The sequence below is a fragment of the Chiloscyllium plagiosum genome, unplaced genomic scaffold (genome assembly GCF_037043375.1).
Source record: "Chiloscyllium plagiosum isolate Xiang-an unplaced genomic scaffold, Cpla_swu_hap1 HiC_scaffold_16, whole genome shotgun sequence".
Taxonomy (NCBI): Eukaryota; Metazoa; Chordata; class Chondrichthyes; order Orectolobiformes; family Hemiscylliidae; genus Chiloscyllium; species Chiloscyllium plagiosum.
The window spans coordinates 9,923,148-9,937,641 of NW_028270154.1; the positions used below are offsets into that span (position 1 = coordinate 9,923,148).

Sequence of the window (14,494 nt, forward strand, 5' to 3'; positions counted from 1 at the left end):
CTCCGTACATCTCTGAAAGACCCTGCTCTTTTCTCACTTACTCTTATGTTCTTAACATATTGACAAAAAATTTTAAGATTTTCCTTGATCTTACCTGACGAGGTGTTTTCAAATCCTCTCTTTGCTTTCCAAATTTCTTTTTTCACTCCCCTTCTGTAAACTTTCCATAGTAGTTTTTTTGTGACTGTCATAAGTTTTTTCTGCTTGAACTTACCCTTGAACTTCTAGATGACCCAGGGGCTCTGAATTTGGCAGTACCACCCTTTATCTTTGTGGAAAGTAGTTGAAAAGAAACTATTTTCACTGATCGAGATATCCAGCGCAAAGGATCATAACCTTGAAATGAGGGTGAGCCATTTTGTGGGATGATATCCTGATGACTCCTTCACACAAAGGGTAGTGGAAATTGGGAATTCTTTCTCCCGAAAAACTGATGATGGTGGGCAAGAATTGAACATTTGAAAACTGAGATTTACTGAGTAAGGATATTGAGGCATTATGGGGGAGATGGAGTTAACAGACAAAGTAGCCATGATCCAACTGAATGCTGGAACAGGCGTAAGGGGCTGAATGGACTCTTCCTATGCTCTTTAACTTTGAAGTCAGATTAATTGTGGCCTCTGTGCAAACTTAGAGTCATAGAGACATACAGCATGGAAACAGACCCTTTAGTCCAACTTGTCCATGCTGACCAGATATCCTAAAATAATCTAGTTCCATTTGCCAGCACTTGGCCCATAGCCCTCTAAACCCTTCCTATTCATATACCCATCCAGATGCCTTTTAAATGTTGTAATTGTACCAGCCTCCACCACTTCCTCTGGCAGCTCATTCCATACACGTACCACTCTCTGTGTGAAAAAGCTGCCCCTTAGGTCCCTTTTAAATCTTTCCCTCTCACCCTAAACCTATGCCCTCTAGTTTTGGACTCCCCTTGTCAAAAAAAAACACGCAGCAGGACCTTAAACATAGGAACTGGAAACAAAGTGGATTCTGCTATATCATGGAACTATCTATAACGATAGATTGTCTTGGCAATAGATATTTCTGGTAGATTTGTAGTCACCATCCTCTTTCCTGATGTGTCTCCACAGGGGTTTCTTGTTCAAGTTGGTGTAAGGTGTACTTGGTTTAAAAATGTGTTGCTGGAAAAGCGCAGTCGGTCAGGCAACATCAAAGGAGAAGGAGAATCGAAACGTCGATTCTCCTTCTCCTTTGATGCTGCCTGACCTGCTGCGCTTTTCCAGCAACACATTTTTAAACTCTGATCCCCAGCATCTGCAGTCCTCACTTTCTCCATGGTATACTTGGTAGTTTATCAAGAAGGAGTACATATCTTAAACATTATGTGCTTTATTGCTTGATAGCAACTAGGTATAAGTTACATTGGTATAATAGACACAGTCACTGAGACCTTGATGTTAGACCTGACTCCTTCATGTTTCAAAGCTGTTCCCTGTCTGGGTCCATGTGACTTCATCGTGTTGGGTGTTGCGTTAACCCTTTCAGAGCCTTATCCAACAGATTCCTACCTTAAAAATGGACTTCTTGCCAATTGTTTTTGTTTCAGACAATGGAACAAGCCCGACTGCAAGTTGCTATTGGACTCCAGCAAATCTCAGGTGAGAGATTTGTATCATCTCATTCCTTCAAAGTTTGGAGTTTGGGATCATGTCCCATCATATTTAACTGCGAGACCATTCTGAGAACCAGCCACTGTGCTGCTTGGGGGACCGTGTTTCTGGGAACGGTGGGCGTGGTTTAGGTTAGTTTTCCTATGGCCTGCCCATTGAGATCACATTGGATTGTTAATGCAGGAGGTGGATATTAGTATCAGGGAGTTGAACAAGTAAACTGCTGTTTTCAGAATGATATTAGCTTCTGCACTTATTTACATGAATAATGACTAGATTCCATTAACCATGAAATGTTTTGGGACTTGAAAAGTTTGATAAATAGGTTTGAATGCTCAATATGTATATTCTTTACTATATTAGAATGCCATTACAATAACACACACATGTTCTTTACTAATTCCTTATGCAGTAATAAACTGCATTAAATTTGAAGTATGAAATAATTGTTTTAATGTTAATAATCCATTTATCAAACAACCGGTTTACTCCAGTTTATTGGCAGTTCAAACTTCAATATAAACTCCAGTCTGTTCTGTTCCTTTCCTGAACAACTGAGGTAAACCAAACCTTAAATATGTCTCTATTCACTCTGGAGTATGTCCTGGTTCATTTTTAAAGGGATGATCATATACAGTAATTAGAATTGTAACCTGAATCTAAATTTCAGGCACTATTTAATGTCTTGCCTTTTAAACCATCTGTCGCAGCACCTCAGTCTGTCAATCAGAAGTTTTTGGGAAGGTCAATAATACACAGAGGATGTATTTTCATTAACCTCTTTCCTCTCTGAATTTTTGTTTGGACTTACAGACAAGGTCGAGGGAAGATTAATGTCAGTGACAGTCAAAGATCCTAAAACTTTGTCCGTAATAAATCAGAACACAGGAGAAGAGGTCAGTCAAAAACAAAATCAGCCATTTGAAGACTTGGAATAAGTCTTATGTATTAATCAATATTTATGTGCTTGATGCACCTTTTCAGGCTCTCTTGAATTCCAAATATGTGTCTCACCTGCTCCCAACCCCGTACAAATGGAATCTGCCATTTACTGGAATATGGAAGCAGGGAAGCTCTTCCATAGCTGCACAGGAGCGTTGGTGAGACAACACCTAGAATACAGTGCCCAGCTTTGTACAGCTTATTGAACGAAGAATACATTTGCATTGTATGCAGTTGGGAGAAGATTCACTCTGCTGATTCCCCAGACGTTTATGACGTGGAAACGTTGAGCATGCCAGAGGTCGCTGGAGTTTAGCAGAACGTGATGTGATCTCATTGAAACATGACACTACACCAGGTTATAGTCCAACAGGTTTATTTGGAAGCACTAGCTTTCGGAGTGCTGCTCCTTCATCAGGTGGTGCACAAAAACTTGACAAAGGAGGGGAGCTCTGAAAGCTAGTACTTCCAAATAAACCTGTTGGACTATAGCCTGGTGTTATGTGATAATTAGCTTTGTCCACCCCAGTCCAACACCGGCACCTCCAAGTCATTGAAACATAGAAGCTTCAGAAAGGGCTCAAGAGGGTAGATGCTGAGAGGATGTTTTTCTTGATGGGGGAAGTCTAGAACCCGGGACTATTGTTTCAGAATATGAGATCAACCATTTAAGGGAGAGGGGAGTATCAATTTTGTCACTAAAAGGGTCTGTTGTGTAAGGGGCTGAAAGGGTTAACAGTGAGGCGTGCCTTCAGGATCTCCCACTGTGATGTCTTATGAACTTGGTGGGAGAACATCTGAGGATCTTGGAGTGAGACCTACCGTTGAAATCCTTCTCATAGCCTCTGTCACATCACATCAGCTAGCTTGTATTAATTGTTAAGAAGCAGCGTCTTGTTTAAGACAATGGCCTCTTCCAGTTAGACTATCAAATGGTTTTCTTCTATCACACCAGTCCAGGTGCATCTGTAGATAGCTAACCTGAAAGCAAATGGTAGCAGCAAACATATCTCATGGTGGATAATGGTACACACAGCCTCAATACAACATAGTGACCAGCAGGGAGGATTATTTATACAACAGGAATGTGGTCTTTTATAACTATCCACACTAGACAGCTCTAGACGCTTGGGAAATCGACATTTCCTGATGAAGGTCTTTTGCTGAAAATGTCGATTCTCCTGCTCCTCGGATGCTGCCTGACCTGCTGTGCTTTTCCAGCACCACTCTAATCTTAACTCTAATGACCAGCATCTGCAGTACCAATGTCTGCCTAGCTCTAGAGGCTTTGAACATATTCAAGGTTGAGGTAGATTTTTGAACTGTTGAGTGGATTGATGTATAGATAGATATAGATATATAGAAACAGACAGGAAAATTGAGTTGAAACCAAAGATCAGATCAGCCATGATCTTATTAAATGGGAAAAAAAAAACAGGTTTGTGGGGAGGTATGGCTAACAAAAGTTGCTTTTTCTTATGTTCTTGTGTTATTTTGTTCATTCATCAGTGACACCTTTTGTTAAGAAGGAGAGGGAATATGAATTAAATGATACGTGTGGTGGAGGAACTGAGAGGTTGGTAATGTATGTACACAGTCCATTGTGGCTGGCAGGAGATGTTGAGAGGGCTATTAAAGAGGCATATTGAACCTTGGGTTTTATAAATAGGGGATTGGGTACAAGAGCAAGGAGCTCCTGCTAACCCTTTATAAATCACCGGAGTCTTGCATTTAATTCTGAGGACTATGTTATAGAACAGACATCAAGATCTTGGAGATGGAAGTTACTGGAATGCTGCCCTTACAGGGGATTTCACAGAGCTGGAGATTTTGGAGAAGCTGAGACTACTCTCACTGAGCAGGGAAGTTGAAAGCAAAATTAATTAGCTATTCAAAATTAGTTGTAATGCAGTCTCCAGTATCGAGTAGTGATGGTGAGGGAGGGCACTGAGCAGGGGAACTTATCTCCTGACTCTTCAAAGTCTGTCCACCATCTACAAGGCACAAGTCAGGAGTGTGGTGCAATACTCCCCACTTGCCTGGATGGGTACAGCCCCATCAGGAACACTCAAGAAGCTTGACACTATCCAGGACAAAGCAGCCTGCTTGATTGGCACCATATCCACAAACATCCACTCCCTCTGCCACTGGCACTCAATAACAGCAGTGTGTACTATCTACAAGATGCACTGCCAGAAATTGACCAAAGATCCTCAACAGCACCTTCCAAACCCATGATCACTAGAAGGACAAGGGCAGCAGATGCATGGGAACACTACCATCTGCAAATTCCTTTCCAAGCCACTCACCATCCTGACTTGGAAATATACCGCCATTCCTGCTCTCTCACTGGGTGAGAATCTTGGAATACCCTCCATAAGGGCATTGTGGGTCAGCACATGGACTGCAGTGGTTCAGAAAGGCAGCTCATCACCTGCTTCTCAAGGGCAACTAGGGACAGACAATAAATGTGGGCCTAGACAGCGACGCCCACGTCCCGCAAATGAATTTTTTAAAAAATCAGGGTTTGGGAATAGATACAGGATGTGCAGGACCATGAACCCTCAGAGTGGGTGGACGCTGGAGGTCACACTAATGTGGGGAGGGTAGGGGGCAGCCTCAAAATACGGTTCAGAAATGGAAGCTGTTTGACTTCAGGAGTCTGGTGCACGACGGAGAGGCAAGCAGCTGACTCAGTGGTGAGGTTGAGCCTGACGATGGCGATAGAGAATCCGAGATGACCTGTGTTTTGTCAAACAAGGAGATGCAACTATTTCTGGAGGTCCAGCCTCACCCTGGAAAACGGTGCCTGGAGGACCTGCCAACAGGTAATAACTCAAACTATGACTCCTAGAGAACTGAGTGACCCAGACTCCAACATGAGTGATCTGCTATCGAGCTAGGATCCCTTGGAAGGTAAGGGGCTGGGAATGTCTTCTTGAGAAAATGTTGGACATTACCCCAATCCTTACAATTTACCCAGATCAGTGGTGCAAGAAGAGAATCAGCCCTTTAATTTGAACTCAAATATTCTACCCATCATGACACAACTGACCTTCTATTCTCTCAACTGCTTTAGCAGCCAGTCACCATGTGCATTATGTAGTTGCCAGATCAGTCAGGGAGGGAGCCAAGCAGGGTGACTTGAGCAGTTGTGCCAAGACTGTCAGCTGTTGGCGACAGTGCAGCAGGAGGTGGAACAGTTGAATACATCCTTTCTGCATCATTGGAAGAAGCAGCAGACACATAAAAAATTCCTCAGCCCAGGCTTCACTCCATGTCAATACACCGAATCCAACCTTGTTGAACCTGGATTTCACTTCATATCTGCAATGACCTGGTGCCAGTGAAATAAGGAATCCATGCTTCATGATCTTTGAACCCTCAGTGTGTACAACTTGCATGTTACATTATGTTGAGCTTTGGGTAGATAAGGAAAAATTGTCTCCACTGGCAAGAGGACAAAGTGATGAAATAATGGGTGATAAAGACAGAGATGCCAGGAAAAAGAGAAGAAATGTCTCCACATTGAGTTGATGCACCTTCATGAAAGGATGGTAGAAACAGCTTCAATGTAAAGTTTCACAAAGAGAATTAGAGAAATAGTTGAAATGGCCTCTTGCTGTTCTGTATGTTTTTCACTCATATTTAACCCCTCTGAGCACCAGTGGTTGATGGAATCTGACTGATTGAACCAGTACAGAGACATTCCTTCTCAGGTCAATGAGCCCTGACAGGGGCTGGATCTTGCAGCTTCTGTCCCAGGGGTAGGTAATGTATGCATTCCACAACAATAGTGCTCTGTCTGGTATGATTCGATGTTAAGATACTGGTGGGCCTTTTTCTGCATCCCTTTGCTACTCGTGTTGATCGCGTTCCTCAATATCCTTAGGCAGGGAGTTAGGCAGAAGTGAGACTGCAGATGCTGGAAACCAGAGTTTAGATTAGAGTGGTGCTGGAAAAGCACAGCAGGTCAGGCAGCAAGTGAGGAGCAGGAAAATTATGTTTCGGGCAAAAGCTCTTCATCAGGAATGGAGGCAGGGAGCCTTCAGAGATAAGGTGGAAGGTGGGGGGGAGGGGGGGGTTTGGGGCTGGGGAGAAGGTAGCAAAGAGTACAATAGGTGAATGGGGGTGGGGATGGAGGTGATAGATCAGAGGGGAGCAGATAGGTGGAAAGGGAGGTTGGCAGGTAGGACAGGTCATGAGGACAGTGCTGAGCTGGAAGGTTGGAACTGAGGTAAGGTGGGAGGAGGGGAAATGAGGAAACTGGTGAAGAACTTAGGCAGGGAGTTACCTTGCTATAACACTGGAAAGCACCTCAGTGTAAATGGGATAATGCAGGAAGGTAGACAATCAGCAATGGTCAGATCGGATGATGGTGCAGCTTAAGTGGCCAAAAGAGTACTCTTTTTTTCAACTTCTAATAAGACCACACGATGTAGGAGCAGAGTAGGCCATTCGGCCCATTGAATCTGCTTGCCCCGCTCAACCTAAAACCACCGTATCATTCTGGTCATGCCTTCTGTGAAAACTAGCAAGAGTTCTGAAGGGTGACAGTGCCCAACAGTTGATTGCAAGCTCTAGGCTCTAACCCTGGAGGATCCTGCTCTAACTTGATGGTGTCGATTGTATGTGCAAGGTGCAAGGAACAAGCTTGATGAATCTTTCCATGGGATTTCATCCATGTAATTTCGTGTTTTCAGGATCGGACATTTGAATGTGATGCTGTCTTCATCCAGGACACTGAGCAGGTGAGCAAACAGGATGTTGTAGCTTCAGGAAGAGTTCTCTTTACTTTACTAGTTCTTCACCACAAATAACTTTCTCACTCTGTTGTGGCACCCTGCGTGATCCTTGTTTATAGTATTCAGAACTTCAAAATATTATTGCTGAAATGTTAATCTAGAAACCTAGGTAATGTTCTGGGGACCCACTAGCATATGGTGAATTTGAATTCGATAAAAATTTGGATTAGGGAGACAAGTGATGATGTGAATCCATTGTTGATTGTAGGAAAAACCCATCTGTTTCATTAATGTCCTTCCTGGAAGGAAACTGCCATCCCTACCTGGTCTGGCCTACATGTGACCCCAGACCCCTGCAATGTGGCTGACTTGTAACTGCCCTCTGGGAAATTAGGGATGGGGCAATAAATACTGGCCTGTCAAGTGACACCCTCATCATGTGAATGAAAAAATACGCATGTTGTTGAAATGCAGTTCTCCTCATCTCAGACCAAAACGGACTTACTTATAAGGCTATGACCCTTCGCTGTGGATCTCTGCCCCATAGCCCATGCCTTAATTCCTTTTACATTCTTTTCACTCAGTCTTTTTCTGTAGTGGTGAGTTATACCTTCCTGTCACTTTCTAGGTAAATGTATTTCTCTTGAACATATAGCTGACATATTTGTCACTTAGTTTTGCTTTCCTCATGCAAGTCACATACTTTTCTCTACGTATATGAGATTATAAGACCATAAGACAAAGGAGATGAAGTAGGCCATTCAGCCCATCAAGTTTGCTCCACCTTTCAGATGGCTGATCTAATCATCCTCAACTCAATTTTCCTGCCATTTCCCAGTAACCTTGATTTCCTTTCTAATGAAAAATCTATCTCAGCCTTGAATATACTTAATGATCCAATCTCGACAGCTCTCTGTGATAAAGAATTGTGCAGATTCACTAGCCTCTGAGAGAAGAAATTCCTTCTCATCTCTGATTTAATTTTATGACACCTTATTCTGAGATTATATCCTTTCATCCTAGAATCTCCCACAAAGTGAAACAACCCCTCTCCACGTCTACTCAGTCAAGTCCTCTCAGAATCTTGTCTTTTCAATAAGGTTGCCTTTCATTTATCGATATTATGAGTACAGGGTCAACCTACTCAACCTCTCCTCAGTAGATAATCCTTCATACCTGGCATCAATCTAGTAAACTTCCTTTGGACTGTCTCCAATATTTTTCCTTAGATACGGAGCCCAAAACTGTCCCTAGTATTCCAGCTGTGATCTGACTACTGCCTGTGGTTGTAGCAAAACCTCCCTATTTCTGTATACCATTCCCACCAGGCAAACATTCTACTTGCTTTTCTATAATATGCTGAACTTGGATGCTAGCTTTTTGTGATTCATGGACAATCAAGCCCAATCATAATGGTGATCTTATTAAAAATGTCACAACTTAATCGGGAAGTGTATGCTGATAATCCTGCCCATGTCCCACAAGTCATCAAAATATGAATTCATTTATAAAATCCCAATGAGACCAACAAAATAGCCAATTCTGAGTTCTATCTACACCTATCGCTTACTCCTTACCTCCTCTCCCCTATTTTGTGTAAGCAACCTTTATTGTCTTTTGCAAAAAGTTCACCATGAGTCTGTTATAAATTAGTTATAAATTCATTGACTCGCCTTTCCATGGTGAACATGGCTCATCAAGCCAAGTCTCAATTTGCATTCTGGCTTTTCCAGTATTGCCATCAGCTGGGATCATATCAGAATAAGAGATCTCCCTTTTAAGATGGATTTTTTTTTGTCTGAGAAGTCATTAGAGTGAGAATTCTCTTACAGTCATAGAGTCATAGAGATGTACAGCACAGAAACAGACCCTTCGGTCCAATTTATCCATGCTGACCAGATATCCCAATCCAATCTAGTCCCACCTGCCAGCACCCAGCCCATATCCCTCCAAACCCTTCCTAATCATATACCCATCCAAACACCTCTTAAATGTTGCAACTGTACCAGCCTCCACCACTTCCTCTGGCAGCTCATTATATACACGTACCACTGTCTGTGTGAAAAAGTTGCCCCTTAGGTCTGTTTTATAGCTTTCCCCTCTCACCTAAACCTATGCCCTCTAGTTCTGGACTCCCCCACCCCAGGGAAGAGACTTTGTCTATTTTCACAAGGTTCGTGAAGGTTTGTAGCTCAGGTTGAGGTTTAGGGTGTAGATTTGCTCGCTGAGCTGTAGGTTTGATATCCAGACATTTCATTACCTGGCTAGGTAACCTCATCAGTGGTGACCTCCAAGTGAAGCCCTTGGCTGGATATCAAACCTACAGCTCAGCAAGCAAACCTACACCCTAAACTTTGTCTATTTACCCTATCCATGCCCCTCAAGATTTTATAAACTTCTATAAGGTCACCCCTCAGCCTCAGCCTATTCAACCTCTCCCTATATCTCAAATCCTTCTGAACCCTTTCAAGTTTCACAACATTCTTCCGATAGGAAGGAGACCAGAATTGCACACAATATTCCAAAAGTGGCCTAACCAATGTCTTGTACAGTCGCAACATGACCTCCCATCTCCTGTACTCAATACTCTGACCAATAAAGGAAAGCATAACAAATGCCTTCTTCACTATCCTATCTATCTGAGACTCCACTTTCAAGGAGCTATGAACCTGTACTCCAAGGTCTCTTTGTTCAGCAACAGTCCCTAAGACCTTACCATTACGTGTATAAATCCTGCTAAGATTTGCTTTCCCAAAATGCAGCACCTCACATTTATTTGAATTAAACTCCATCTGCCACTTCTCAGCCCATTGGCCCATTTGGTCAAAATCTGTTGTAATCTGAGGTAACCCTCTTCGCTGTCCACTACACCTCCAATTTTGGTGTCATCTGCAAACTTACTAACTATATCTCTTATGCTCACATCCAAATAATTTATATAAATGACGAAAAGTAGTGGACCCAGCACCGATCCTTGTGGCACTTCACTGGTCACAGGCCTCCAGTCTGAAAAACAACCCTCCACCACCACCCTCTGTCTTCTACCTTTGAGCCAGTTCTGTATCCAAATGGCTAGTTCTCCCTGTATTCCATGAGATCTAACCTTGCTAACCAGTCTCCCACGGGGAACCTTGTCGAACACCTTACTGAAGTCCATATAGATCACATCTACCGCTCTGCCCTCATCAATCCTCTTTGTTACTTCTTCAAGAAACTCAATCAAGTTTGTGAGACATTTCCCATGCACAAAGCCATGTTGACTATCCCTAATCAGTCCTTGCCTTTCCAAATACATGTACATCCTGTCCCTCAGGATTCCCTCCAACAACTTACCACCACTGACGTCAGGCTCACTGGTCTATAGTTCCCTGGCTTGTTCTTACCACCCTTCTTAAACAGTGGCACCACGTTGGCCAACCTCTAGTCTTCCGGCACCTCACCCGTGACTATCGATGATATAAATATCTCAGCAAGAGGCCCAGCAATCACTTATCTAGCTTCCCATAGAGTTCTCAGGTACACCTGATCAGGTCCTGAGGATTTATCCACCTTTATGCACCTCAAGACATCCAGCACTTCCTCCTCTGTAATCTGGACATTTTTCAAGGTGTCACCATCTATTTCCCTATATTCTATATCTTCCATATTCTTTTCCACAGTAAATACTGATGCAAAATACTCGTTTAGTATCTTCCCCATTTTCTGAGGCTCCACACAAAGGCCACCTTGCTGATCTTCGCAGGGCCCTATTGTCTCCCTAGTTACCCTTTTGTCCTTAATGTGTGAAAAACCTTTGGATTTTTCTTAATTCTATTTGCCAAAGCTATCTCATGTCCCCTTTTTGCCCTCCTGATTTCCCTCTTAAGTATACTCCTACTGCCTTTATAGTCTTCGAAGGATTCACTCGATCTATCCTGTCTATACCTGACATATGATTCCTTCTTTTTCTTAACCAATTCTTCAAAAAACTTAATCAAGTCTGTGAGACATGATTTCCCATGCACAAAGCCATGTTGACTATTCCTAATCAGTCCTTGCCTTTCCAAATACATGTACATCCTGTCCCTCAGGATTCCCTCTAACAACTTGCCCACCACCGATGTCAGGCTTCCCAGAAGGTAGTGGAGACCGGGCTCTTTAGATTTATTCCTACTTGAGTTAAATTAATTTTTGATTGACAAAGGACTCAGGGGTTATGTAGTTCAGACAGAAAACTGAAACTGAAACTAGATCAGCCATATCTCATTGAATGGTGGAACAGGTTTAAAGAACTGAGTCAAGATTAGAGTGGTGCTGGAAAAGTGAGGACTGCAGATGCTGGAGATCAGAATCAAGATTAGAGTGGTGCTGGAAGAGCACCACAGGTCAGGCAGTATCCGAGGAGCAGGAGAATCGACATTTCGGGCAAAAGCTCTTCCTCAGGAATGCCCGATGCTTTTGCCTGAAATGTTGATTTTCCTGCTCCTCGGATGCTGCCTGCCCTGCTGTGCTTTTCCAGCACCACTCTAATTTTGACTCTGATCTCCAGCATCTGCAGTCCTCACTTTCGCCTTAAAGAACTGAATATCAACTCTGTTCCTCCCTATGTTCCTATAATCTTGAAAGATTCAATTAGCCTTAGGCATCTCCTTTCTCGAGAAATGAACTTTTAATCTGTTTTCTGATTAGTATAAAATCTCATTTCTGATATCATCCAGGTATAAATCTTTTCTGCACTTTCTCAATACCTCTACACTTTGTTTTTATAATATGAAGGTCAGCATGGTTCACAGTTCTGCAAGTGTTGTCCAAACCAAGGTTTAAAAAGTTCAAACTAACTTTTCACCTCTATCCGAGAAATTACCTTTAATGCTTTCTGAAATGACTCCAGGTCAGAGGTCACATGACACCTGCAGCACTTGTGATTTCAAATAAACCTGTTGGACTGTAATGTGACTTCTGATCTTGTCCACCCCATTGCAATACCGGAATCCCCACATCATGAAATACCTAATTGGAGTCGAAAAGTGTGGTGCTGCAAAAATACAGCAGGTCAGGCAACATCCGAGGAGCAGGAGAGTTGACGTTTTGGACATTAGCCTTTGATCAGGAATGATAAAGGGCTTATGCCCGAAATGTCGACTCTCCTGCTCCTTGGATGTTGCCTGACCTGCTGTACTTTTCCAGCACCATACTTTTTGACTCTGATCTCCAACATCTGCAGTCCTCACTTTATCCTACTCCCTGACTGGACCAGGTTAACAGCCCCAGTTAGGGAACTCATATTCTATGAGGTCCATCTGGTTGATCTCATTCCAATCACTATCTTTATATTTTTAAACACCTTCCTTTGTTCTCTAGCTTTGTTCTGCCATCACCCGTGAATTTCCAAGCCCTACTTTTAAGATTATGAGCACTTAGTCATAGAGTCATAGAGATGTACAGCATGGAAACAGACACTTCGGTCCAACCCGTCCATGCCGACCAGATATCCCAGCCCAATCTAGTCCCACCTGCCAGCACCCGGCCCATATCCCTCCAAACCCTTCCTATTCATATACCCATCCAAATGCCTCTTAAATGTTGCAATTGTACCAACCTCCACCACTCCCTCTGGCAGCTCATTCCATACACGTACCACTCTCTGTGTGAAAAAGTTGTCCCTTAGGTCTCTTTTATATCTTTCCCCTCTCACCCTAAACCTATGCCCTCTAGTTCTGGACTCCCCGACTCCAGGGAAAAGACTTTGCCTATTTAGTCTATCCATGCCCCTTCTTCTGGGATTTGCACCACTTTTGTCTCCATCTGCCCTATCAACGTCTTTCACCATGTTAAGTGGTTCAATTAATGCACCCCCTTTAATGTTCCATAATTAAGGGAACACAAGCCTGTTCTGTGCAACCTGGCCTCATTTCTTAACAATTGCTGCCCCTGAGTACTGAGGAAGTAATGGACCATTGGTTATAACATCCTTAAAAATACAACTGTGAACTAAGAACCTGACAGGATGTTTCGGACAGTGTTGAGGAGAATTCTTTCCTCCCTCAGAGGATTGTCTGACTTTGGAACTCTCTGCCTCAGCAGATGGTGGAAGTGGTGTCATTGCTTGTTTTTAAGGTGTGTTAAATGGATTTTTGTTAGGTAAGGGAATCAAAGGTTATCGAGAGATAGATGCAAATATAGAACACAAAACATAAAATCTTGCTCTTCTTCAATGGCAGAGCAGGCTCAAGGGGCTGAATAGACTACTTCTGCTTTTCATTCACAGGTTGGAAAGCATTTTCATAACATTCATCTGTCAATCAGTATTGCAACAACAATAACACTTTGCATTTATATAGCACTGTTATCGTAGTGAAATATCTATTGTCTGAAGGAACATAAAGGCACATGTATAGACATTAGGACAGGTGACCAAAATGCTAGGTATTAAAGAATTCTCAAAGAAGGAGAGGTAGCCCCAGAGATGGAGGCTAAGGGAGTGAGTTTCAGAGCTTGGAGTTTGATAATCTAACAGTTTAACTGATCATTCATCTACCTCTGATTCTGGGCCACTCCTGAAGCAGAATGATTGCAGTATATTCCCATATAACCACAGTCAATGAACTCCAGAAAACAATTTATTGTGTGAAATGCTGCAGATTAAAATTGCTGACAGATTCAATTTTTGCTTAACTTGGCAGAGTTTTTAAAATTGTTAATTGCAGAAAGCGGTAGTATGGATCTTATGTCAGACTAATAACACAGAGACCTGACCTTATGATCTGGAGACAGGGTGAATTCCCAACACAGCAACTAGGGAATTAAATTAAATTAATCTTTAATAACAATGAATTAAAGGTTCCTGACAGTAATGGTGACAAAACAGCTATTAGATTGTCATAAATACCCAGCTGGTTCACTCATGTATTTTGGAAAGGAAACCTAATGTCCCTCCCTGGTTTGGCTTCCACATGAGTCCAGTAACAGAGCAAAAAAGATTGACTTCTTACTGCTCTCTGAAATAATGTTGCATTAAATCATGAAGGAAGAGTTTGCACATCAGGTTCTCAAAGGTGATTAGGGGTGGGCAAATGGTTTCTGCTATTTGTCTCCTTGTGGTGAACTAAATGTGGCTGCGTTATGAGATGTGGTTTCAGGGTTACATCCACATGTGTTTTGCCAATAGAGAAAGTGACCCTCTAACGCTGTTGT

At 42.6% G+C, this 14,494-nt stretch overlaps 1 protein-coding gene across 1 annotated transcript in view; it reads left to right on the plus strand.

Annotated features, from left to right (window-relative positions):
* Window positions 1-246: 246 nt before the first annotated feature.
* Window positions 247-14,494, plus strand: part of LOC122556975 (uncharacterized) — a 59,662-nt gene continuing 45,414 nt past the window's right edge. Inside the window, exons 1-4 of the mRNA XM_087995032.1 lie at window positions 247-348; window positions 1,571-1,622; window positions 2,448-2,530; window positions 7,280-7,327. Coding sequence (XP_087851158.1) covers window positions 343-348; window positions 1,571-1,622; window positions 2,448-2,530; window positions 7,280-7,327 — 189 coding nt within the window. The 5' untranslated portion in view covers window positions 247-342. The remainder of the gene's footprint in view (window positions 349-1,570; window positions 1,623-2,447; window positions 2,531-7,279; window positions 7,328-14,494) is intronic.